Source organism: Nansenia antarctica (assembly GCF_963989245.1).
Source record: "Nansenia antarctica genome assembly, chromosome: 19".
NCBI classification, from domain to species: domain Eukaryota; kingdom Metazoa; phylum Chordata; class Actinopteri; order Argentiniformes; family Microstomatidae; genus Nansenia; species Nansenia antarctica.
Window position 1 is genome coordinate 7,909,975 of NC_137692.1, and position 27,149 is coordinate 7,937,123.

General features: G+C 47.2%; 1 protein-coding gene across 1 annotated transcript in view; it reads right to left on the reverse strand.

Annotated features, from left to right (window-relative positions):
• ptprn2 (protein tyrosine phosphatase receptor type N2) overlaps nucleotides 1–24,041 on the reverse strand; it is a gene marked incomplete at both ends in the record, with an annotated part of 271,437 nt that extends 247,396 nt beyond the window's left edge. Inside the window, one exon of the mRNA XM_080548915.1 lies at nucleotides 23,960–24,041. Coding sequence (XP_080405041.1) covers nucleotides 23,960–24,041 — 82 coding nt within the window. The remainder of the gene's footprint in view (nucleotides 1–23,959) is intronic.
• Nucleotides 24,042–27,149: the final 3,108 nt, after the last annotated feature.

Here is a 27,149-nt window from a genome sequence, read left to right on the forward strand (position 1 = left end):
CTCCTCCAAGCTACCTGGAGGTGGCTGTGGAGTAAGGAGAGTGATGTGGAGAAGGGAGACAGGAAAACCCTCTTTGCCTTCATCAGGGACATGTTGTACAGCAGGGAGGTCTCTGAGGTAGACAGGCTGTACAGGCAGGCCAGGGAAAATCCAGTTGCTGTCAGGTTAGTGTGGAGTTTAGAGACAGTTAGCTTTACAATAGTGAAGATACTTAGTTGACAAATGGTAATTTCACACATTTCATGCCTGTAACATTGCATACATACAGAAGGAGATGCACCTCTATAGTTAATGTAATACACTTTTTGTCTTGTAATCCATTCCAGGTACCGTAAATACCTGGTCTACCTGGAGCGGCTGTACAACAGGAGGGAAGACTGGGCGCTGAGCTTCAGAGTGGAGCTGCGTACTCGAGGGAACAACACAAATAACTTTGTGGAGGCGGCGATGCGTGTCCTCAAAGACAAGATCATGCTGAGGACCAAAGCGTTCAACCCTCCGCAGCTCTTTGATATGCTCACCTCCCGGCTGGAGACATACTATGTAGCCCGCATCACTGATGTTGCCCTTGGCCACAGAGAGGCTTTCCAGCGTTCCCGCTTCTTGGCTCATGACAGCAGCATTGAAGCCAGCGACATTCAGCAGGTAACAGTTTTAAATACTACTACTACTACTACTATTAGATTCACAGAAACTTTCAACACTGAGTTAGTGTTTAAACAGAATCTTCTCTTAATGTCTGACAGATTGAGGTGAAGCTGTTCAAGGTCAAGGGGTCGACAGCAATGTATGAGGTGGACATGGAGTCTGAGCTGTGCACCTGTCCAGCTGGACAGACAGGGGCACCATGCAGGCACCAAGCAGTGGTGCAACACTACCACTGCTTGTCCAACAATTACATTCCCACTACTGCTGAGCAGAAAGCTGAGCTTCTGAAGCTCACATCAGGAGGTAATTTTGGGTTTTTATGATTTATAATGATAAAATAATAATAATGTATTGCATTTATAGAGCCCTTTTCCATCAAACAATGCTCAAAGTGCAGTGGGAGAGGAAGAAGGGGCACACCACATCACAACCAATGTGTAGCGCCCACCTGGGTGATGCTTAGGCTGCAGCTTGTGCACACTACAGCTCACCACACATCAGCTAGTGAAGAGGTGAAGAAGAGGGTAAAAAGGAGAAGGGGGACAAGGAAGGACTAGTACTAGATTATTTGTATGAAGATGTCCGCGGGTACGCAGGCAGGCAGGCATTGGACAGTACTAATGCGCGATCGTGGAGGCAAAGAACCTTAGCTAATTACTGCCCTAATAACACAGTTATATATAGCCTATTCCACTCCTATCCGTGTTCATTTGCGGGTGCTATGCAAGAAAAGTATGGCAAGGGTTGAAACATGACATTACAGATGGGATGAGCCGGGGTTCTTTCTATCGTAGACTAGCATAGTATTGCAATTTCTGCACTGTACATGAACTGTCAAGATTATTCTACAATGCAGCTTACCCAGACAAATTGGAAACTATCAAAAGCTCTGCCTTTGCTAGCTGAGTTTTTAGCTTCATCTTCTTGTTGACACTCTCACTTTAAAAAAAAATGTGGGCTTTGCGCTACGTGTGTCTGCATCACAGAGCCCGGCCAGCGAATTTGCGGAACCTAGGATGGTACGGGAAGGTAGGGCAATACCGCTACCTGATTGGTTGGCGAAGCAGGGAAGGCGAGGCGCCAGCCAATGAGGGGGCTCTTCACGAGTGCTTCGCCAACCAATCAGGTAGCGGTATTGCCCTACCTTCCCCTACCATCCTAGGTTCCGCAAATTCGCGCCCGGCCAAGTTCAGAACACTGCACTCTGGGAGCGCTCAGAGATGGGTGCTCTGACTGAAAAGACGGTTTGTCTGAGCGAAATGACCGTTCGTGCATTTACGACCGTACCCGTAATAACACTGCTGACAGCTGTTTTTCATGAGAAAAATACTTAATGCGCGAACGCCCCCCAAGAACACCTCAACGCCCCCCTTTTTTAAATATCTGTTCCAGCGCCCCCCGATGTTGTCTGAACGCCCCCTGGGGGGCGGTACCGCCTCCATTGAGAAACGATGCCTTAGACAGAGGTGCACATTTACAGAACATGCAGAGAGGCCTTAGACAGACTACTTTAATGAGAAGAGATTAATGTGAGCAGTCTATTAATCACTTTACTGAGAGAAGCAAGAGAATAGAGGACAGTGGAGGAGGGGGAAGGATTCTCAGACATCATTTGTTCAAGTTTCTTGGGGGTTATTTCAGGTACATCATTAAAAAACATTTCCTTAATGTGCTTGGTTAGTTTGGTTATGCTCCACACAATACACGAACACTTTCCCTAGGAGGAGAGTGCATCTCAGTTGGCCTTCAAATTGTGCCTGTGTGGGATAATGGGTTCAATCCGTCAACAGAATTGCGATTTAATAGTCGAGATGGGAGATGGTAATTTCATAAAAGGACATCAAAAAACTATAATGTAGCTCTGCTTTCTGGAACCACACATGCACATGCACACACACACACACACACACACACACACACACACACACGCACACACACACACACACACACACACACACACACACACACACACACACACTAACCTCGTCCCCAGGTAATTGAGAACAACGCATATAAGCCTGGAATAACAATGACTCAAACCTGGTCTTTGTGGGAGTGAATTTACTGAGTAAAGTATCTGTCATTATTTGATTTAAGGGAATCATAGGACTGGCTTTGGCTCCGAATCAGAAACGTGTGGTGTGCAAGCACTGGTGGGAGGTGCTATTGGAGCACTGGTGGGAGGTGCTATTGGAGCACTGGTGGGAGGTGCTATTGGAGTACTGGTGGGAGGTGCTATTGGAGTACTGGTGGGAGGTGCTATTGGAGTACTGGTGGGAGGTGCTATTAGAGTACTGGTGGGAGGTGCTATTGGAGCACTGGTGGGAGGTGCTATTGGAGTACTGGTGGGAGGTGCTATTGGAGACGTAAAACCAATGTGTTAGGAGTATTTCCTGATCTTTTGTTTATTGGGTAAATGAAGGCCAAGTTTAACGTGTTAGTCCACCAGACCATCCAAGCATATTGGGCGGAAGTGTCCGGGAAAGAGATCTTTCACTCTCACCAAATGTCACCAACACTTCTGCTGACTGTCACTCCCAGCAAAACGTATGTATCTTGAATGCAATTCAAGAACATACAATAGCTATTTCAGTTTTCAGGACCCTCTCGACCATGTAGTCCCACTTCATCATGCTTCTCACCCCAGAAATGACTGTCAGTCCACTCAACTTTACCACCTAATCACTCAACTGCTTCATTCATTAGGTTCTGTGCAAGGCCTTGTCAGCTCTCAATATTAATTACTGCCTTCAATTTAATGAAGCATTCACCAAAGCATGGTTACTCAGATAGTACTGAATGTAAGATGGGCAGGACATCCAATTGATAACGCCATGTTTCCACTCTCGGACGCTGCACTACCAGAGATTATTAAAATGGGGGTTTTAATTAAAACAGAATCACGTAGGATGCCGTTGATTACCTCAGGACATTGATTACCTAAGGACATTGATTACCTCAGGACAAAAGAATGTCAAAATGCATCCTGACATCATCAGGTAACTGAGAAGAGAGAAAATGTGTCCAAATCTAAATTAAACCTCCAAACTACAACAAATGAATGGTTATCTTGTACAGAAGTGCAGATTGACTGTGAAGATACAAAGAGAACAAAGACTCAGTACTTGAAAGGCTTACTTTTCTTAGCAGAATGTTCTAGAGAAACACACCCCATGAACACTGAGTGGGGAGTACAGTGGAGTAAGCCCATAAGATGGCAGGTTGTCAGTTTTATGGCATTAACCATGTATATCATAATTCATTTAATTTTTTTAAATGACGGTTGAGAGAGGACGCTGGCGTTGCTTGTTCGCGCATCTCTGCCCGAAATCTAGGTGTAATTGCAGTATACAGAGTAGATTATCCTACAAAGACACTTAGATTTAGTAGGCTAATCTAAAAAAACTATAACCAAGGACTTTCATAAAACCTTGATACAAATTTGAGCTTTTCAAAAAATGCCGGTTGAGAGAGGATGCTGGCGTTGCTTTTTCGCCGCTTCTCTGCCCGAAATCTAGGTGTAGCCTAATTGCAGTAGATAGGCTATACAGAGTAGATTGTCCTACAAAGACACATAGGGCCAGTTTCACAGACAAGGCTTAAGCCTAATCCTGGACTAAAAAGCATCTTCAATGGAGATTTTACATTGAAAGTGTGATTTAGTCCAGGACTAGGCTTAAGCCTTGTCTGTGAAACCGGCCCTTAGACTTTAATTGGACCCCTATACTTTATTTTACTTATCTTTTGTTTCTTTTTATTATTACTACTTACACCTAGATTTCACTACTGCAACTCCCTACTCACCGGCATCACCTCCCGCTCCCTCCATAGACTCCAGATGGTCCAAAACTCTGCTGCACGCCTCCTCTCAAACACCCGCTCCCGTGACCACATCACTCCTGTCCTCCACTCTCTCCACTGGCTCCCCATCAAAGACTGTATCCAATTCAAAGTCCTCATCCTCACATACAAAGCCCTCCATAGCCTGGCCCCCCCTTACCTGACTGACCTCCTTCTCCCCCACCGCCCTACCCGTACCCTCCGATCCTCATCCATTGTTCCCCTCACTGTCCCACCCTCAAAACTCAAAGGCTTCGGTCACCGTGCCTTTTCACGAGCTGCACCCCGCCTCTGGAACTCTCTCCCTCAACCACTCAGAGACACCCTCACTCCTCACTTTTAAATCCCACCTCAAAACCTACCTGTTCTCCCATGCCTACAGCCTCCCCTACCCCTAGCCATCTCCCCCATCCCGGCCCCCCTCGCCCCCCCCCTGGACACGCATACAACCTCCCCTACCCCTACCCATCTCCCCTAACCCTGCCACCCCCCCGATATGCATACAGCCTCCCCTACCCCTAACCATCTCCCCTGTCCCTACCACCCCCCCCTCCCCATCTCCCCTAACCCTGCCACCCCCCTGATATGCATACAGCCTCCCCTACCCCTAATCATCTCCCCCCCCCCTACCACCCCCCCCCCTCCCCATTCGCTGACTCTGTGTTCCATGTGTCCATGTTGTCTGTTGCTTGTTGTTTTTGTGTTTTCCGTATCTCCTATATTGTCAGCGTCTTTGAGCCTCAGAAAAGCGCTATATAGATTTAATGAATTATTATTATTATTATTATTACTACTCAATCTTTTCAGTTTGCGTCTTTGAGTGTCTAAAAAAGTGCTATATAAGTCCAATGTATTATTATTATTATTATTATTATTATTATTATTATTATTATTATTAGTAGTAGTAGTAGTAGTAGTAGTAGTAGTAGTAGTAGTAGTAGTAGTAGTAGTAGTAGTAGTAGTAGTATTATAGGTGAGCATCAAACACAGGTGCAGTAATACGTCCATAATGATAAGTGAGAGAGTGAGAGTGAGATGGCTCAGTGGGACACCTAGGGGTCGCACTGGGAATTGCGACCCCGTCCGTAACACCCACATCTAGGATCAATCATTCAGGTTTCCATAGTGATCTCATCCCATAATTAGCATTCTCCACATGCTCCTCTATCGATCGTTGAAGAGACCCATTGATTAGGTTGTAATGCTTTTCTTTGTTTGCCTTTATGAACAAGCCCACATCGATTGAGTGACTCCTATTTACTACACATTTTACTAACATATTTAATTGACTCCCTCTTATTTTTTCTTATTTTCCCTCCCTTTCTTCCCTCAGTCCCTCCCTCCCTCCTAATTCACTCACTCACTTTTTTTCCAGGATCCTGCCTAGTTTGTTATAATCCAACACCAGACAGTTTAGCAGTACACTATTTTAGTTGAATGCAAAATTAATTTGGTGGAATGAAATGTGCTTAACTACAGGTAGGCTAAATGTAGCTGCTTCCTAAAAATAACTGATGACCTGATTTACACTGATTCTGTGGGAGATCAGGATGAAGGATATATCTGATTATATCCAAAACAGACTGCATTCTGGGATATTTGAGTGGTACATTTGTGCATTATTATGCAATATTGTTACTTGTTCAGGGAACAGAACATATTGTAGCAGATGAATGTATTTGATATCTTTGGGGACAGAGCCTTCAGCGTGGCCGCACCTAGTCTCTGGAACTCCCTCCCCATAGTGATCCGCAAAGCCCCCACCCTGGACTCCTTCAAATTAGCCCTGAAAACCCATCTGTTCACCAAGGTCTTTAGCCCCTAGTCAATGTTTCAGTTTCGCTTTGTTTGTTTTCTGTTTTGTCTGTCTGACCATCTTAGAATTGTAAAGCGTCATTGGGTTGTTTGAAAGGCGCTATAGAAATTAGTTATTATTATTATTATTATTATTATTATTATCTTTGAAATCCTTCTGCCTGAGAACGCATTCTGGTGCAGTATAAAACTGAGTAAAATGATTGAAATGATGGTTCAGTAGTATAACAGACAGAGGTCATAGCAGCAATGGTACCTGTGTACATAGTCACTGGTAGGAATTCTGTCACTGTTGTACATCTAAAATCCTTCTACTGTATGCTCCAAAATAAAATAGCCAACTGTGCTGCAGACTGATACTTTAAGTTCAGGCCTACAGAACACCCATGGGCATCCAGGACATGTTTTAACTCAACTAAACTACTTACTTACTAAACTCAACTGATCTCAACTATTTCCTATGTATACAATCTATTTCTACCTTTATTTAAAACCAACACACATTGGCTCACAAAGCATTTAGGGATGTGTACTTGCTGGGTACTTACAGATACTAGTTATCTACTTCAAATACAGGTTATCAGCAGCAGCACAGAGGGTTTTTAAAAATCAATTACATTCCAAGTATGCAAATATATCTGCCCTCAGTAAGTCCTCAGGCTCTGAGCACTGCAATCTCCACAGCTGCTTGGCAGAGTGAGGCCCTCTCCCAAGATGCCCCCTGCCTGCCTCATTATGACCACCTGCTGTTTTGGGCATCATGTTAATATACTGTGTAAGGACACACACACACACACACAGACACTCACTCACTCACACTCACACCCGTGCACACCAGTGGAGGCTGATGGAGGTAGAAACCGGAGGGACGGTATCATTGTGATGCATGGAATGAGGAATGGTCTCAAACATGTGATACCATTCCTTATCCTATTCCATGCATTACAACGAGCCTTCCATTTCTACCTCCACCAGCCTCCCCAGACACACACACATACACACACACACACACACACACACACACACACACACAGACACACACACATACACACACACACACACACACACACACACAGACACACACACATACACAGACACACACAGACACACACACACACACACACACACACACACACACACACACACACACACACATACACAGTCACCTTCAGCTAACATCTGTGCTGCTTGTTTGGAACAGAACAACTTGGGTGTCTACCTTCATCTGCCATCTGAAGTCTATTAAAAAAGATATTTAAAAAAGGCAGAGAAAGGAGAGGAGTGAGAAGATAATGCAGCTTTAATGCTCTAGATTATCCACACCTGCATATTTATTATAGTAATAGAGTCTTTCATCCTAGTGATGTGTCCATGTAACCTCACAGGTGGGTGGCTAGCGACAGGGTGCTGTCCAATACGTCAAAAGGGACAAAGAGGATGCTGGGAGTCTGGCAGCGAGGACAGCCGCCTCCCTCAGAGTGCTGTTAGTAACATATTTCATCCTGTCTCTGTGTCCGTGACGATACCTTTTATAATAATTATTGGTCTCTTCCAAGGACACTCCACTCTACAACCCCCTCTATGCTCACTGCTATCAGCCAAAAAAACAATTTTAGAACAGTGTGATGGTGACAGCAAGCGACAGCAGTATAATGACATGTAACAGTGTTGTAGAACAGTGTGATGGTGACAGCAAGCGACAGCAGTATAATGACATGTAACAGTGTTGTAGGGAGAACAGTGTGATGGTGACAGCAAGCGACAGCAGTATAATGACATGTAACAGTGTTGTAGGGAGAACAGTGTGATGGTGACAGCCAGCGACAGCAGTATAATGACATGTAACAGTGTTGTAGAACAGTGTGATGGTGACAGCCAGCGACAGCAGTATAATGACATGTAACAGTGTTGTAGGGAGAACAGTGTGATGGTGACAGCCAGCGACAGCAGTATAATGACATGTAACAGTGTTGTAGGGAGAACAGTGTGATGGTGACAGCCAGCGACAGCAGTATAATGAAATGTAACAGTGTTGTAGAACAGTGTGATGGTGACAGCCAGCGACAGCAGTATAATGACATGTAACAGTGTTGTAGAACAGTGTGATGGTGACAGCCAGCGACAGCAGTATAATGACATGTAACAGTGTTGTAGAACAGTGTGATGGTGACAGCCAGCGACAGCAGTATAATGACATGTAACAGTGTTGTAGAACAGTGTGATGGTGACAGCAAGCGACAGCAGTATAATGAAATGTAACAGTGTTGTAGAACAGTGTGATGGTGACAGCCAGCGACAGCAGTATAATGACATGTAACAGTGTTGTAGAACAGTGTGATGGTGACAGCCAGCGACAGCAGTATAATGAAATGTAACAGTGTTGTAGAACAGTGTGATGGTGACAGCCAGCGACAGCAGTATAATGAAATGTAACAGTGTTGTAGAACAGTGTGATGGTGACAGCCAGCGACAGCAGTATAATGACATGTAACAGTGTTGTAGAACAGTGTGATGGTGACAGCAAGCGACAGCAGTATAATGAAATGTAACAGTGTTGTAGGGAGAACAGTGTGATGGTGACAGCAAGCGACAACAGTATAATGACATGTAACAGTGTGATGGTGACAGCAAGCGACAGCAGTATAATGACATGTAACAGTGTTGTAGGGAGAACAGTGTGATGGTGACAGCAAGCGACAACAGTATAATGACATGTAACAGTGTGATGGTGACAGCAAGCGACAGCAGTATAATGACATGTAACAGTGTTGTAGGGAGAACAGTGTGATGGTGACAGCCAGCGACAGCAGTATAATGACATGTAACAGTGTGATGGTGACAGCCAGCGACAGCAGTATAATGACATGTAACAGTGTTGTAGAACAGTGTGATGGTGACAGCCAGCGACAGCAGTATAATGACATGTAACAGTGTTGTAGAACAGTGTGATGGTGACAGCCAGCGACAGCAGTCTAATGACATGTAACAGTGTTGTAGGGAGAACAGTGTGATGGTGACAGCCAGCGACAGCAGTATAATGACATGTAACAGTGTTGTAGAACAGTGTGATGGTGACAGCCAGCGACAGCAGTATAATGAAATGTAACAGTGTTGTAGGGAGAACAGTGTGATGGTGACAGCCAGCGACAGCAGTATAATGAAATGTGACAGTGTTGTAGAACAGTGTGATGGTGACAGCCAGCGACAGCAGTATAATGACATGTAACAGTGTTGTAGAACAGTGTGATGGTGACAGCCAGCGACAGCAGTATAATGACATGTAACAGTGTTGTAGAACAGTGTGATGGTGACAGCCAGCGACAGCAGTATAATGAAATGTAACAGTGTTGTAGAACAGTGTGATGGTGACAGCCAGCGACAGCAGTATAATGACATGTAACAGTGTTGTAGGGAGAACAGTGTGATGGTGACAGCCAGCGACAGCAGTATAATGACATGTAACAGTGTTGTAGAACAGTGTGATGGTGACAGCCAGCGACAGCAGTATAATGACATGTAACAGTGTTGTAGGGAGAACAGTGTGATGGTGACAGCCAGCGACAGCAGTATAATGACATGTAACAGTGTTGTAGGGAGAACAGTGCTTCATTAAGGAGCCAGGAGAGGAACCTGACATTGTGTCTCGCAATTCAGGTAAAAATAAAACATGGGGGGACTTTTCATAGACCAGAAATGTCTCAGCCCAAAAGTGTTTATTTTATTTTATCAGCAACCTCTCTGCACAGAAGATCTGTAATTCAGGCTCCATTTTGTTTCCATTTTCATATCGCCTGGGTAATAAGGCTCATGGTCAACAAGGCAAAAGCGAATGTATTTGTATAACACACTAGAGTCAGTACACTGTTTGGACAGAAAATCTATCCAGGAAATCTATTGTACCATTCACATCCATGTGTGTGGATGTGGCCAAACATGACTCACCCTGTGTGTTTCCCAGAATTCAGGAGAGGTCAGGCTCTCAGTCACTCAACCATCAGCTGCAGGCGACAGGACAAATTGGCATGAATTAAAGATAAAGTATTAAAGCAGCACTGCCACTACAATAAGAGGACCCAGAAATAGGCCGGATGACCTTATCCCTGACCTGTTGATTTTCTCCCCCATACCGAGGAGTGTTTGGGTGTTTAAGTCTTTAAGTAGAGCAACTTTGTACACCTCAAAATATTCTCACCTACCACAGTGAAGGAAACGGTCTCACTAGATTTGCTGATCATCTCCCTCAGTGATTCCCTGTAACCTTCCATCTTTAAGGGATAGAGACACACCAATGAAACGTCTTAACCCAGTGCAGTATCTGTGTGTGTGTGTGTGTGTGTGTGTGTGTGTGTGTGTGTGTGTATCTGTGACAACAGAAGCCGGTTTGGATAAGATTGGCTCAATAGAAAGCCAGTTCGATCCCCTGATCTGCAAAAGGCCTCAGATACAAAACTCATATCAATAAACCAACGTGACCAGCCAAGGTGTCATATCATAGCCACAAACACCTTTAAGGCGTGTCCTTGGTGTCACAAATCAACCTGTTGGTATGGACTGTTGCTTACCAACAGAGTTGGGTAAACAGATTGTGATAGGTCTGATTTACCATACATGTCTCAAACCCTCACTCCTCAAAAGGCAGTGTTTTTGAGAAAGCAGAAAAGCAGGCACTCCCCTCCTGGCCAGGGCTCTCTCTCTCTCGCTCTCTATTCGACAGGAAGTAATTTTGGTTCTACAGTGCGTAATGAGACAGGCTAGAGTGTTAATCAATAGACGAAGCAAGCCTATTACTGCATCTAATCAGGCCTGGGATTGAAGAGATGAATACCTCCGTCCACTGCAGCAGGATCCCAGTGTCCTGGATACTCATCACCCTGTTATTGTCCTGATTACACACTGTGACTCCACCACCAGGAGCTGACCGTGAGAGTGACCTTCTACATCATCATCATGATAGCAGATCTAATATTCCCAAAGGTATACAGTCAACCGTGGATAAAGTAATACATTCTTGAAATCTTAGGATTCACAAATGTTTGATCGGATTTACTTCATTTTGCTCTATTATCATAATCGTCTATGCACAGTCTGCTGTAAAGACTGAAAAAAATCAGTCAACTTCCCTGAAACGTCACAGTTTCACCTTCCGAAAGAACATCTGCTCTGGTTTTTTAGCACAGTGCTTTTCAGAGGGGCAAAGTGTCAATGAGTGTTTTACCTGTCTCTCTCAACCTGTTACGGCTGGGCCTTCACACACGCCCTCCCCCGCCCCCACAGCTCGAGCACCCGCCCCCACAACTCGAGCACAGCGTGCTCTCCGCCGCAGGTGAAGCTCGTTCCCGGTGATTGGAGGGTTATCCAGCCACAGCCAAACCAACACACCTGTCTCCACTCCCAATCAACCCTCTGGCTACATCTACCCTGGACTCCCTTCATTCATCGTCAGTTCTTCCCTAAGAATGGCCTGGCAAGTATCCTCTATTACCAGTCGTGTACTTTGCTCTTGTTACTATTTTTGTGATTTGTATTTTTCCCATATACAAATTCCCTTGTGCTTTTTTGGATGCGCACATACCTTTTTGTACTGGCCTACCGTAGAGACTTACGCTGTTTCTCTGTTCCTCTACAGCCCACGCCAGCCACTAACCCCAGCCCGCCAGGCTGAAACCCCCGGACTCATCATCTGTTTTTCCACCCGCCTGCACTGTAAATAAATACCCTACGGGGCTAACACTGTATTCTGCCTCCGGTGTCGTGTCCTTGAGCCCCCTCGCTCCCGTGTCATAACAGAAGAACTGACCATGCAATTGGGCTCAGACGACACGAAGGACCGGGCACCATCTCCCACCCCTGGATCCGGTCCGACGGCTATCCAGATCCTCGCTGAACACACTCACCTCCTCCAGGCGGCCGCTACAGCGTGCCAGGCCCTGAACACTCGCATTACAACCCAGGAGGCTAACCAGGAGCACCGCGCCACCCAGATGCAGCACCTCATCACTACGACCCAAGCGCTTACGGCACAGGTGGCCGCGCTCGCAGCCTTTGCCCCCCCCCCTGCTCTCCCTGACCCTGCCCAGCTACCGGCACCACCTACTGGACAGCCACGGGAGCCCCACCTAGCCAGCCCCCGCCCCTTCGACGGAGCCTTCGCCCAGTTCCGAGGCTTCATCCTCCAGTGTGAGTTGGTGTTCTCGCATCAGCCCAGCCAGTTCTGGTCGCCGGCAGCCCGGGTGGCGTTCATCACCAACCTCACCACCGGCGACGCCCTGAATTGGGTCCAGGCCACCCTCTGCGCCCGCCCTGACCTGTTCGGTGACTACGCTACCTTCCTCACGGAGTTCAAGAGGGTTTTCGACCACCCCACTGCAGGACAGGAGGTCGGGGCGCGACTGATGTCACTCCACCAGGGGAACCGGACCGCGGCGGCCTACTCTACCGAGTTTCGCACCCTGGCAGCCGGAAGCGGATGGAATGACAGGGCACTGCGATCTGCTTTCCGCCAGGGGCTGAGTGAGGTCATCAAGGACAAGCTCGTCCGGGACAGACCTGCCACCCTGGACGAACTAGTGGCCCTAGCCATCGACGTTGACGAGCGCTCCCGGGAGCGTCGGAGAGAGAGAGGGCGCTACCAGACCAGCTCGCCACGCCCCCAGGACCCTATCGTCACAGCCAACCCCTCCTCCGCACGGGAGTCGACCTACACCCCATGCACTGGCGAGGAGCCGATGCAGCTTGGTCGAGCCCGCCTCACCACGGCGGAGAGGAGAAGGGTCCAGGGCCTGTGCCTCTACTGTGGAGAGAAGGGACACCTCCGTGACACCTGCCCGTCCCTATCAAAAGGGCAGGCTCACCCGAAGGGGGAATCCGGGTGAGCCGTGTCTCTCAATCCCCACCTACCACCAGCCCAGCCAGGTTCTCTGTCACCCTCTCCTGGCAGGGGCAGAACCTCACGGTCGAGGCCATCATTGACTCGGGAGCAGACGAGAACTTCATGGACGCCCAGCTGGCCCGCTCAGCTGCCATTCCCCTCGTTGCCCTCGAGACCCCCCTCTCCGTCTCAGCCCTAGACGGACACAGCCTGGGGCCTCTCACCCACCGCTCTACACCCCTCTCCTTGACCGTCTCTGGGAACCATGTGGAGGAGATCCGGTTCTACATCCTCAAAACCCCCCAGTCCCCGCTCATCCTGGGACGACCGTGGCTCGAGCTCCACATTCCCCATGTCAGCTATGGTGAGGGACGTATCCTGAGCTGGAGTACCGCATGTTACGCCCGGTGCCTCCGTGCCGCCCATACCCCCTCATCGCCTCTGCGACCGCCTCCGGCTCCCCCTGACCTCTCCTCCATCCCAGAGGTCTACCACGACCTCGGAGAGGCCTTCAGCAAGGAGCGTGCTCGCACCCTGCCCCCTCACCGGCCCTACGACTGTGCCGTCGAGCTCCGCCCTGGCAACAAACTTCCAGTCAGTCGCCTCTACAACCTTGCCCCCCCGGAGAAGGCAGCCATGGACACCTACATCTCCGACTGTCTGGCTGAGGGGCTCATCCGTCCATCACACTCCCCGGTGGCAGCGGGGTTTTTCTTCGTTAAGAAGAAGGATGGAACCCTCAGGCCATGCATTGACTACCGTGAGCTCAATGCCATCACCGTCCGGAACACCTATCCTCTCCCCCTCATGAGCTCCAACTTTGAGCCCCTCCTTGGGGCCACCATCTTCACTAAGCTGGACCTCCGGAACGCCTACCATCTGGTCCGGATTCGTGAGGGTGACGAGTGGAAGACGGCGTTCAAGACCCCCCGTGGCCACTATGAGTATCTCGTCATGCCCTTCGGTCTCACTAACGCCCCCTCTGTCTTTCAGGCCCTCATGAACGACGTCCTCAGGGACATGCTGGACATCTTTGTCGTCCTCTACCTAGATGACATCTTAGTATTCTCCAGGAACCCTGAGGAGCACATCCAACATGTCCGCCTAGTCCTCCAGCGCCTACTGGAGAATCGCCTTTTTATTAAGGCTGAGAAATGCTCCTTCCACACTCACTCTGTGGAGTTCCTGGGTCTCATCGTGGAGGGTGGGTTGACTCGCCCTGACCCCAAGAAGACTCAGGCCGTCGTCGAGTGGGGCCAACCTACCACCCGGAAACAGCTGCAGTCCTTCCTCGGCTTTGCCAACTTTTAACGGCGATTCATCCGGGACTTCAGCCGGGTAGCCGCCCCCCTCACTGCCCTCACCTCCCCCCTGCGCCAGTTCACATGGACACCTGCAGCCAGCGCGGCCTTCAGTGAACTGAAGAGGCTCTTCACCTTGGCGCCGGTCCTGATAGACCCAGACCCCTCTAGGCCCTTCATTGTGGAGGTGGACGCCTCAGACACAGGCGTCGGTGGTGTGCTCTCTCAACAGTCGGAGGACCAGACCGTGCACCCCTGCGCCTTCTACTCCCGCCGTTATACCTCCGCCGAGGCCAACTATGACATCGGGAACCGCGAGCTGCTGGCGGTGGTGGAGGCGTTCCACGAGTGGCGGCACTGGCTGGAGGGCGCAGAGCACCCCTTCACCGTCTGGTCGGACCATAAGAACCTGACCTACAAGTCGGCCAGGCGGTTGAACTCCCGTCAGGCACGCTGGGCCCTGTTCCTCGGGCGGTTCAACTTCCTCCTCACGTTCCGTCCGGGCTTCGCCTGCCATCCTGGGGCCCTACGCACACTGTCCTTCCTGCGCCGGCGGTTCTGGTGGTCCACCATGGCCGCGAACGTCAGGGAGTTCGTCTCGGCCTGCCCTACCTGCGCTCGCAGCAAGGCATCCCACCGGCCGCCTTCAGGACTGCTGCGGCCTCTACCCGTGCCCGGTCGACCGTGGTCCCACCTCGCCATGGACTTCGTGACCGGCCTTCCCCCGTCTCTAGGCAACACGGTCATCCTTACCATCGTGGACCGCTTCTCCAAGTCCGTGCGGTTGGTAGCTCTGGCAAAGCTACCGACCTCGGCGGAGACGGCAGAGCTACTCACCACCCACGTCTTCCGCCTTTACGGGCTTCCCCAGGATGTGGTTTCCGACCGTGGCCCCCAGTTCACATCCAAGGTGTGGCAGGCCTTCTGTTCTGGGATTGGGGCCACGACCAGCCTCTCCTCCGGCTACCATCCCCAGACCAATGGGCAGGCGGAGAGAGCCAACCAGAGCCTGGAGTCGGCACTCCGCTGCATGTCCTCCCTCCATCCATCCTCCTGGAGCAAGGACCTACCCTGGGTGGAGTACTCTCTGAACGCCATGGTAAATGAAGCCACCGGCCGGTCCCCCTTCGAGTGCTCCTTGGGGTACCAGCCACCCCTGCTTTCTACCCAGGAGGGCGAAGCGTCGGTACCATCGGTCCAGGCACACCTCCTTCGCTGTCGTCGGGTCTGGACCTCCGTACGCTCGGCCTTGCTTCGGGCCACCGCCCGAACTACCCGAAGCGCCAACCGTCGTCGCACTCCAGCTCCGGTGTACCAGGTGGGCCAGAGGGTCTGGCTCTCCACGGCGGATCTCCCCCTCAATGTCCCCTCCCGGAAGTTGGCGTCGAGATACATCGGCCCCTACGCCATCGACCGGGTCATCAACCCCGCTGCCATCCGGCTGGTCCTCCCTCACTCCCTCTGTCGGATCCACCCGGTGTTCCACGTCTCCCGGGTTAAGCCCCATGTCGCCAGCGACCTGATGCCACCAGCCCCTGCACCGCCCCCTCCTCAGTTGGTGGATGGCCACCCCCAGTGGGCGGTAAGGAAGATCCTCAGGGTTCGTCGCTGTGGCCGGGGTTTCCAGTACCTGGTGGACTGGGAAGGATATGGCCCAGAGGAACGGAGCTGGATTCCCCGGTCCCAGATCATGTCCCCAGTCCTCCTCAGGGACTTCTATCGGGCCCACCCGGAGGCTCCGGGCCGGTCGCCAGGAGGCTCCCCCTCGGGGGGGGGGTCCTGTTACGGCTGGGCCTTCACACACGCCCTCCCCCGCCCCCACAGCTCGAGCACCCGCCCCCACAACTCGAGCACAGCGTGCTCTCCGCCGCAGGTGAAGCTCGTTCCCGGTGATTGGAGGGTTATCCAGCCACAGCCAAACCAACACACCTGTCTCCACTCCCAATCAACCCTCTGGCTACATCTACCCTGGACTCCCTTCATTCATCGTCAGTTCTTCCCTAAGAATGGCCTGGCAAGTATCCTCTATTACCAGTCGTGTACTTTGCTCTTGTTACTATTTTTGTGATTTGTATTTTTCCCATATACAAATTCCCTTGTGCTTTTTTGGATGCGCACATACCTTTTTGTACTGGCCTACCGTAGAGACTTACGCTGTTTCTCTGTTCCTCTACAGCCCACGCCAGCCACTAACCCCAGCCCGCCAGGCTGAAACCCCCGGACTCATCATCTGTTTTTCCACCCGCCTGCACTGTAAATAAATACCCTACGGGGCTAACACTGTATTCTGCCTCCGGTGTCGTGTCCTTGAGCCCCCTCGCTCCCGTGTCATAACACAACCTCTCTGAAAGAGGGATAACTTGGCCTGACTTCAAACGCTGACGTATAGGAGGATAGGGAGACTGATCTCCTCTTCTAGCCTCTCTGACATAATTCAGACTCTATTCCTTTTAACCTACTGTACAGTGACACCTGCCTTGAAACACGTACAGCCGCTTTGCTCTCTCTCCTCGTCTCAATACCACTCAATGTCAATAAATTCTGCAGAGCATCTGTGTGGTTTCAAAGCTGCTCTCCGGTTCATCTCTGCTCAAACCAACCATGGCAGCATCTCAAGCCCTGAATATACAGCCTGTTTCACATCCTTTACTACAATTCAATAAGAGTATATTACGCCTTAAAGGCTGAACACTAAGTACAAACTCACAATCCCATTTTCCCTTCATGACTCACAGCAACACTAAAGTATCTAGGGCAGGAAAAACCATTCCAAATCTTACCCTGAATACTGTATCATAAATGTGTGTGAGTTATTGAAATGCACATCACAACAGCTGCATCATGGTTTAGTGCAGCTGGGAGGAGGCAGCAAAATGTGTTGTTTGTTTGTCAGAATCAATGACTATTTATTACATTGGAGAACAGACACAAGGCAAAAAAGAATTAGAACATGAAGCTAGATCAATTACACTCAAATTGAAAGCAGCAGCTGTCACGATTATGAATACATGAAAACAGGCTTTGCAAATGACTGAGCCAAATTGCTGTGATCATCATTTTGCCATCCAACGCAAGATGTCTGCCACCCATTTGTAGACAGGTAAAGAGGGATGTTATTGGATGATAAATAACATCTAATAGAGTATTTCATCACTTGTAATGGTTCACTTCTCTCACTGACCTGTATCTAAACAGGTATAGCTCATTCAGGACAGGTCTCTCATTTGTAATGTCTCCCCGAGCTAAAGGAGGTCTATCAGCCATTTCTCTACAGGAGTGAGCATGTCTCTGTACCTCTATCTGTCTCACTCAGACTGCAGCTCCAGATGACTGCTGTACTGTATGTTGACAATGGAATCTCTATTTTAGAAAGATGGTAAGAGACAGATCTAAGGAAAAGAGTCCCTAGACAGCTGTGTAAGCTACTGCTATCTCTGTGACCTTTACTGAGATAAAAAATAAAACATAAAAGGACAACCCAGGCCAAGAGGTTTAGGGCCCTATTATGCACTTCTTAACTTGCCGTCTTAAGTCTTAATTAAGACGCACCGCCAGGTTAAGACCTACCGCCACCCTTATTATGCGCTTCATACGCGCTACTGCTATTATGCAGGTGTCGCTAGGCGCCCACACATAAGACGTAAGACTCCCGTGCATATATTACTCATTGTGGGAGTGTTCATATGTTAATGAAGTGCGCTAGGCGCCCCTGCTATTATGCGATCTGACTTTGCGCCTAGCGCTAAGAAGTGGTTTGAAAAGTTCTTAGGCGCTAGACTTCATGCACGTTTTGAAACGTGCATGAAGCGCGCTCGTGTTTCAAAACGTGCATGAAGTCTAGCGCCTGTGAACTGCATAATAGCATAGCGCTTATGACTTAACGCAGCCGGTTCTTAAAGGGAATGGCACCTGGCACGCTGATTGGGTTGATTGAGAAGACGCCCAAAACACACCCATGACTAATTTCTGGGCTTAGCGCCGGGTCTTAGGCGCCCACTACCGCACGCATAATAGCAAAGTGGCCTTGACCACGCCTCCACGTCTTAAGTTTAGATCTACCGCCTCGTCTTATTGCTTAAGACTTATGAAGTGCATAATAGGGCCCCCAGTGTCCTGCGACTGACACACAGTGCTGTGGTAACAGCGGAACTACCATGAACACAAAGGCAATCAGATGCAAATAAAACCTTTTTTAACCTTTATTTATGTTATGTGAGACACAATCTCATTTTTAAGAGAAATCTGGTAGTTGAGGTGGGTTTCACATAGAAGAAGAGAGGAAACTTAAACAAAACAGATAGATAAACAAAATATTTGTAATCTATCTTACATCTGCATCTCTATCCCCACATCAATGTCAGATCTCTTTCCATCAGAATGATTTACAAGCACTAAAACTGAGTGCCTCCACTCACTCACCTAAGGCAGGCTATCCAAGGAATGACAGATGATCACAGCCAATGAATCAAATCAAACTTTTCTGGGTGCATTAGTAGATGAATTTGATAGCTAAGCACATAGTGATGAGGCTCCATGCAGGCATGGAGGATATCAATGGACTGAGAGACCATACTCGCAGAATCTTCATTCTGAATCATCCAACTGACAAATCGAGCTCACACATGGGCGATACATTATCACAAATGCTACTCTTGTGAATGTATACCAACACAATACAGTTCAACTGTAAGATCGTATGAAATGGAATTCATAAGGTACTGTTTCTCCTCCAGGCAGGGTGGTCCGAGGAGATAGAAACAACAAACCATCCGTGAAGCCAAGGAATCAAATGACTCTCCCACCGTAGGCCATGTGACCAAACAGCCTATGGGCCCTATTATGCACTTCATAAGTCTTAAGCAATAAGACGAGGCGGTAGATCTAAACTTAAGACGTGGAGGCGTGGTCAAGGCCACTTTGCTATTATGCGTGCGGTAGTGGGCGCCTAAAACCCGGCGCTAAGCCCAGAAATTAGTCATGGGTGTGTTTTGGGTGTCTTCTCAATCAACCCAATCAGCGTGCCAGGTGCCATTCCCTTTAAGAACCGGCTGCGTTGAGTCTTTAGCGCTATGCTATTATGGAAGTCCTAAGAAGGAGGTCAGCGCGCTTCTCTGCAGAAGAAAGTAACAAGCTCGTGCATGAGGTCAAGGCTCGTCAGTTCGCAATCTTTGGAACGGCGCGAAATCCTCCCCGAGCCGAGGTGGTGAAACAGGCGTGGGAAGAAGTAGCAGCGGCCATGTTTGAAAACGTGCATGAAAAGTCTAGCGCCTAAGAACTTTTCAAACCACTTCTTAGTGCTAGGCGCAAAGTCAGATCGCATAATAGCAGGGGCGCCTAACGCACTTCATTAACATATGAACACTCCCACAATGAGTAATATATGCACGGGAGTCTTACGTCTTATGTGTGGGCGCCTAGGGACACCTGCATAATAGCAGTAGCGCGTATGAAGCGCATAATAAGGGTGGCGGTAGGTCTTAACCTGGCGGTGCGTCTTAATTAAGACTTAAGACGGCAAGTTAAGAAGTGCATAATAGGGCCCTATATCTTCTATGGTCCGGCACAATAACACATCATGTAATATTTTTTTTTTATAAAAACTCATAACTGGTGGATAATGTAAGAAAATGCTGAGCAAACAACTTTTTGCACGTATTGTACCGTAATAACTTATTACATTATAGGCTACATCAGTTATTACATTATAAAGCGAGCAAAATATTTTTGCCATAATAGTGTCAGAATTGTATTACATTATAGGGTGAGTCAATAATTTATGTATAGTTAATTGCTTCACTGTAGAGTGTTGTAAAACGATAAATTCATTTTTGATGTAATTCAACGGAGGAGGGCGGCGCATGATTTGTTATACGTTATTCAATTATAATGTAATTATAATGTAATTATTCTTACATTATTAGGAGAAAAATATTTTGCTCATTTTGTAATGTAATAACTGACGTATAATGCAATTATTATAACAAGTTACTATAATATATGCAAAAAGTTGTTACGTTATTCGCTCAGCATTTTGTTAAATTACAATATGCGATTTTTTATTAGGCTACATTATGCGTTGTTGTTACCATTATCAGCTCTTACAAGCCTCTCTTCACTTCTTAAAGAAAGCAGTAGGCCTATTTATAGCTCAGATATCACCTAGGCCTAAGCAGTACCTCCCACTCCTATTTGGTGTCTCAATGCACACGCACGCACACACAACAGTTGAAGGAAATGGCATGCGGTCTGTGAACCCAATCTGGCTGCTTTCTAGCAACACAGTGCACACTGGGACTCATTAAAAACAATAACTGTCTGGAACACTAGGAAAACAATGACAAGGGAAAGCTCTTCCAGAGAGGGAGAGAGAGAGAGAGAAGAACATGAGCATGCATTTTAACAATGAGGAATTCTCCACTGATTATGAACTACACTCACTGAACACTTTATTAAGAACATTATTCTAATACTGGGTAGGGTCTCCCTTTGCTCTCAAAACAGCCGCAATTCTTCATGGCATTGACTCCACAAGATGTTTGAAACATTCCTTTGAGATTCTGGTCCATAATAACATGATTGCATCACACAGTTCCTGCAGATTTTTCAAGCTAGAATCTCCCATTCTACCACATCCCAAAGGTGTTCTATTGGATTCAGATCCAGTGACTGGAAAGGCCACTGAAGAACACTGAAGTCATTGTCATGTTCATGAAACCAGTTTGAGACGACTTTTGCTTTTTGACATGGTGTTTTATCATGCTGGAGTTAGCCGTTAGAAGATAGAAGAAGTGTGCCTCAGCAGAATTCATCAGACCAGGCTACATTTTTCCAGTCTTCAACTGTCTGGCTTTGGTGAGCCTGTGCCCACTGCAGCCTCAGCTTTCTATTCTTAGTTGACGGAAGTGGAACCCGCCGTGGCCTTCTGCTGTTGTAGCCCATCCGCCTCGTCGTGCATTCTGAGATGCTTTTCTGCTCACCACACAGGGTAGTTATCTGAGTTACCGTAGCCTTTCTGTCAGCTCGAACAAGTCTGGCCATTCTATGTTGACCTCTCTCATCAACAAGACGTTTCCGTCCGCAGAATGGTCAGAATGGTCAGAATGGTCAGAATGGTCAGAATGGTCAGAATGGTCACTCACTGGACGTTTCTTCTTTATTGTACCATTCTATAAACCCGGAGACGGTTGTGCGTGAAAATCCCAGAAGATCAGCAACTTTAGAAATCCTCAAACCAGCCTGTCTGGCACTAACAATCATGCCACAGTCACAGTCTAAACATGTTCCCCATTCTGATAGTTGATGTGAAGATTACCTGATTCCTATATAAATATATAAATCAAATCAAATCAAACATGAAGCTGCTGGCCTGTATCTGCAGGATTTTATGCATTGATTTTATGCACTGCTGCCACATGATTGGCTGATTAAATAATTGCATGAATGAAAAGGTGTTCAGGTGTTCCTAATTAAGTGTTCAGTGAGTGTTATCCAAAGGAATGAGCCCTAACTCATTCACAATTACACAGGTAGGAACTTTACACAGCTGCCCACAAGAAATGGCTTTCAAAATACCACCCCAGTAAAACTTTACTGAGGCCATTATTTAGATATTCTAAGTTAATAGATTGACAGACACAGTGAGAGAGAGTTGGAGAAGCAAGACAGATGAAGGAACACACAGAGACAGATGAACAGAGAGAGAGAGAGAGAGAGAGAGAGAGAGAGAGAGAGAGAGAGAGAGAGAGAGAGAGAGAGACAACCATACACATGGAAAATGACTGATGCTGGATCAGAGACCTCAGGTTACCACTCTGACACAGACATAGGGCTTTCACACCACTAAGGAACCGTGCCGGTTCACACACACACACACACACACACACACACACACACACACGCACACGCACACACGCACACACGCACAAACTTCGTAAGCCATTTTCATTCCACTAACGGAGCAGCTGGCTAGTAAGAGAATGTGTTTAGAAAGTGTCTTTTGTTTTTTTTTCATAGAAAATGCTGTTTATTTCAGATACTGTAGTGGAAGATATTATCCTCATTTCCAGTGAAGTAGCTGCCATCTAGTTGTGAAATGTTTGTTTATTCCGCCCCTTCATCACCCATCGTTGATGACGCTGATGGTTCCACTGGTATGAACGCTGATGGTTCCACTGGTATGAACGCAGGCTGGTTGGCCAGACAGCACCAAGGCTCTGAGGTTCCAGAACGGGCACGGTTCCTTGGCGGTGTGAAAGCCCTACCACAGGATCAGAGAGACATGATGGCACCCCTGATTGTCATTCAGACATTGGCACCAAAGACACTCACTCATGGTTCTACCACACCATAGGCATACACCGCTGGGTACTGGTAAGCAAACTGGCTAGTAGTCGCTCTATTGGTAGAGGGCTGCAAGGGAATTTTTCCTGGCTACATAGTATACAGGTTTTTTACTTTTGCCTGCTCGCGGCTCTGTCAGTATTGATTGATTGATTGACTGATTGACTGAACATTTTTATTGTGTGAAGCGCATTGAGTTGCATCTTGTAAGAAATGCGCTATACAAATAAAATTTGATTTGATTTTATTTGATTACACCATCTGGTAGAAGCCATACTGTCTGTGCATTACAATCTCTTGGAACATTATCCACAGTATCTTCCAAATGGTGTACGTTAGCATCCAAAGTGTTAAGACAGGGCAAGCAAAAACCAATCAAAGTATAAAGTCAGTTATTCCTGCCAAGATTGAAATCAGTCAAAAGCGAGGGTGGGCTGCCCTTTCCAGAACAGATGAATATTGCATTAATAAGGAAATGTACGTATCTCTCAAGCAAGAGATAATATGGAAGATTGTAGTTTAATAATATATGTCTAAAGCAGAAGCCATAGGCCTACACAGCAATGTCTAAAATGTAAATGTAAAAATTTATTGCCAAAGGAATTGTGGAATTGAGGAATAATATAGCCTACAACCTCAGACAAACCAAACCTCACACAACCTCAAGACTAAACCCATGGGTAGGCCCACACATAAAATGTGCACAATTGAACAATAAAACAATGAAGAATGAAGAAGGTTATGAAATAGTATGGGTTAGGGTTAGATACTGTAACTCAATAGGCAAAGTTAATACTTAGACAAACCTAAGCAACCTCTTTAAGTGATTTTTAACATTATAATGGGCAGCTCTTACCTCTCAATGCCCTCACTGACTTTTTCACTCTTGACAACAATGTCTTTCCCAAAGATGAACCCCCAGGCCTATCCTTTGTTGATGTTTTATATTGACTTGACATTCTTGCCATGCATGGGTGTGATTGTGTCAACAGTTAACACAAATGACATGTATGCCTATTTCCCCAATATAATGCCCCATTCCTTCCTTTTTCAGGCAGTGATCCAAAAGCGTAGACACACGGTAGGTAACACCTGGGCAGGTGTTTTTCCCCGCCAACAAACCGATTATAAACGAATGTCAACTTACCAAATGTGCTGTCAGCGGATGTGGCTGAGAGGCACAGAGCCAGAACAGCGGAGATGATGATGGAGGCACACGGGGAATCCATCCTCTCAATAATCCATCGCACAGCTTTGCTAAAACAGCATGTCTAGAGTCAGGTTTGAGATGCGGGCTGATTGAAACTAACTGGTTGTCACGAATACAAAATCATAAAGTGGTGTTGAGAGGCAGTGCTGTGCGATGTACGAGTGTTCTGTACTTCTATCCCGCAGCTCGCGACAGGATTCAGCACCGCGAACAGCAACCTTCCGACGGCGCCCCTCCTAAGGTTCTGACACGCCCCTCCTAAGGTTCTGACGTCACACACACATGGCAGGGGCCCGTGGTATCTGAGCGAGCACCTCTTGGAACAGCACGCGGAAGAATGGCATGTCCACCTTCATCATGAAGATGGTAGAAATATCGAATGAATCGAATTCAGAAGTAGACTACAACTAACAATTCAGATGGACCACATAAACTGATAATTAAGTGTATTAAAGAAATTGAATGATAGTAATAAACCAACTCATCTAATGTTCATGATATAGCAAGCAACTTTGATTTATTTGGCAAATTTCATATCAAAGTTTCGAAAAAAAAGAATCAGAATCAGAATCGAAATGTACAATTAAACAATAAAACAAATGTAAAGTCATAGAACCTGCTACAGTGTAACAAGTAAGGTATACCAAAGTCACTTACACAAGTTGATTTACCATAAGCAGGGCTAAAAGTGGGAACAAATCCTGTGCCTGAAACTTTTTCTTGGGGAGGGGGGTCACAGTTTGAGATATTGGGAGAGCGGGTACAGAAGACAGCTTCTTGTCTCAATGTTTAAATGCATTAATACTGTTTTATAGTCAATACAAAATATATGTCTCAATGTTAAAATACATTAATACTATTTTATAGTCAATACAAAATATATCTCTCAATGTTAAAATGCATTACTTGGACTTCAGCTCTGCCTTCAACACCATCCTTCCAGACAGGCTAGTGACCAAACTACTAGACCTGGGACTATCACACTCCATCTGTGCATGGATCAAAGACTTCCTGTCTGACCGCCCCCAGAGGGTGCGGGTGGGCTCCCACACCTCCACAGCCCTCAGACTCAGCACTGGGTCCCCCCAGGGCTGCGTGCTAAGCCCCATCCTCTACAACCTCTACACCTACGACTTCACCCCCGTCCACCCCAGCAACTCCATCATAAAGTTTGCAGACGACATCACCGTGGTGGGCTGCATCTCGGGGGGGACGAGGCGGCGTACAGGGATGAGGTGGAGCAGCTGGGCAAGCTGTGCAAGGTTAACAACCTGCTGCTGAACCAGTCAAAGACCCAGGAAATCATCGTGGACTTCAGGAGGAAAAAATCTGAGGTCCAGCCCCTGCTCGTCGATGGAGGGAGCGTGGAGAGAGTCTCAACCCTCCGATTCCTGGGGGTGCACATACAGGATGACCTGTCCTGGAAGACCAACACAGCAGCCATCATCAAGAAGGCACAACAGCGGCTCTACTTCTACTCTAGAGTCCTCAGGAAATACCACCTCAAACAGGAGCTGCTTGTGACCTTCTACCGCTGCACAGTGGAGAGCATCCTCACCTACTGCATCTGCGTGTGGTTCTCCAGCTGCACAGCCGCAGAGAGGAAAGCGCTACAGAGAGTTGTGAGATCGGCCCAGAAGATCATCGGCGCCCCCCTCCCCTCTCTGGAAGAGCTGTACAACACACGCTGCCTCAGGAAGGCCTCCAAGATCTCCAGAGACCCATCCCACCCTGGGAACGAACACTTTGTTCGCAAGCAGGCGGTTCAGGACCATGTTCGCAAGGACAAATAGACTGAAGCTCAGCTTCTACCCCAGGGCCATTCAGGCCCTGAACACAGCAAAGACCTAGGTTCTAGGCCCTGGACAATCCAGACAATTTGATGGCAGCTACTAGATTGTAATCAAGTGCAATACTGAAACACAACTGTGAACATTTCAAACCTGCAAACTGCGACACTTTAAATGAATGTGCAATAATACTATGTGCAATATGACAACCCTCATGCACATAAGGTTCAGAGATAGGAAATGTTAGGATATTTATAGCATAGCATAGAGTACAGCACAGTGTTTTATTTGTATAGTATAGTGGATAGTGGATATAGCCTTTATTTATGTAAACCAGCTCTTTTCCCTTCTTGTTTTTAGTATTTTTTTCCTAGCACCAGGGGAGCCCCCCCTCACAAATGTCGTTGTATGGTACCTGTACTATATTAATGACAATAAAGACCATTCATTCATTCATCATCATTAATACTGTTTTATAGTCAATACAAAATATATGTCTCAATGTTAAAATGCATTAATACTGTTTTATACTCAATATAAAATAATATATTTAGATGTCTTTAAAAGGCCAAACTGATTGCATCACTTATTAAGCCACTATCACTATAACAATACAGAATAAAATATATACATGTCTTTAAAAGAACAAACTGATTACTTATTAAGCCACTATCACTTATATTCTCCTTCTTGGCACCACGTCCCATAAGGCTTCCCGTCACTACTCAGGGTTTTTCCTGGCTCAAAATGAGGCGGAGGTGGTACCAGTGGTGTTTGACATCGGGGGGGACCCATGAAGCAGGGCTGTCTGGGGGTCCTTAAACGAGCATCAAACACTTAATTTCTTGCATTCTGGTGAATTGATATGCACAGGGCTTAAAGTGGGGAAAGATCCTGTGCCTGAAACTTTTTCTTGAGGAGGGGGGTCACAGTTTGAGATATTGGGAGAGCGGGTACAGAAGACAGCTTCTTGTCTCAATGTTTAAATGCATTAATACTATTTTATAGTCAATACAAAATATCAGTGGCGGGCGGTGCATTTCACACCTAGGCCTTCAGTGATGTCCGACACATTCCTACCTGAATTAATCTACCTCTTAATACCATCGTTATGACGCCATGGCTCTAGAAACTAGACAGAAACACAGTATAACCGGGCGTTGCATCACCTTAACATAGTCAGACAAGTACAACAGAGTTATATTAATATTTCCAAAGCATTTTTAATCAATAAATCCGCATTTACAATGAAGAGTGTTAAACTAACATCTTTAAGATCGCTACATTACCCACGTCTGTCGTCTCGTCCACCATAATAGCGACAAAGGGTGCCTTTT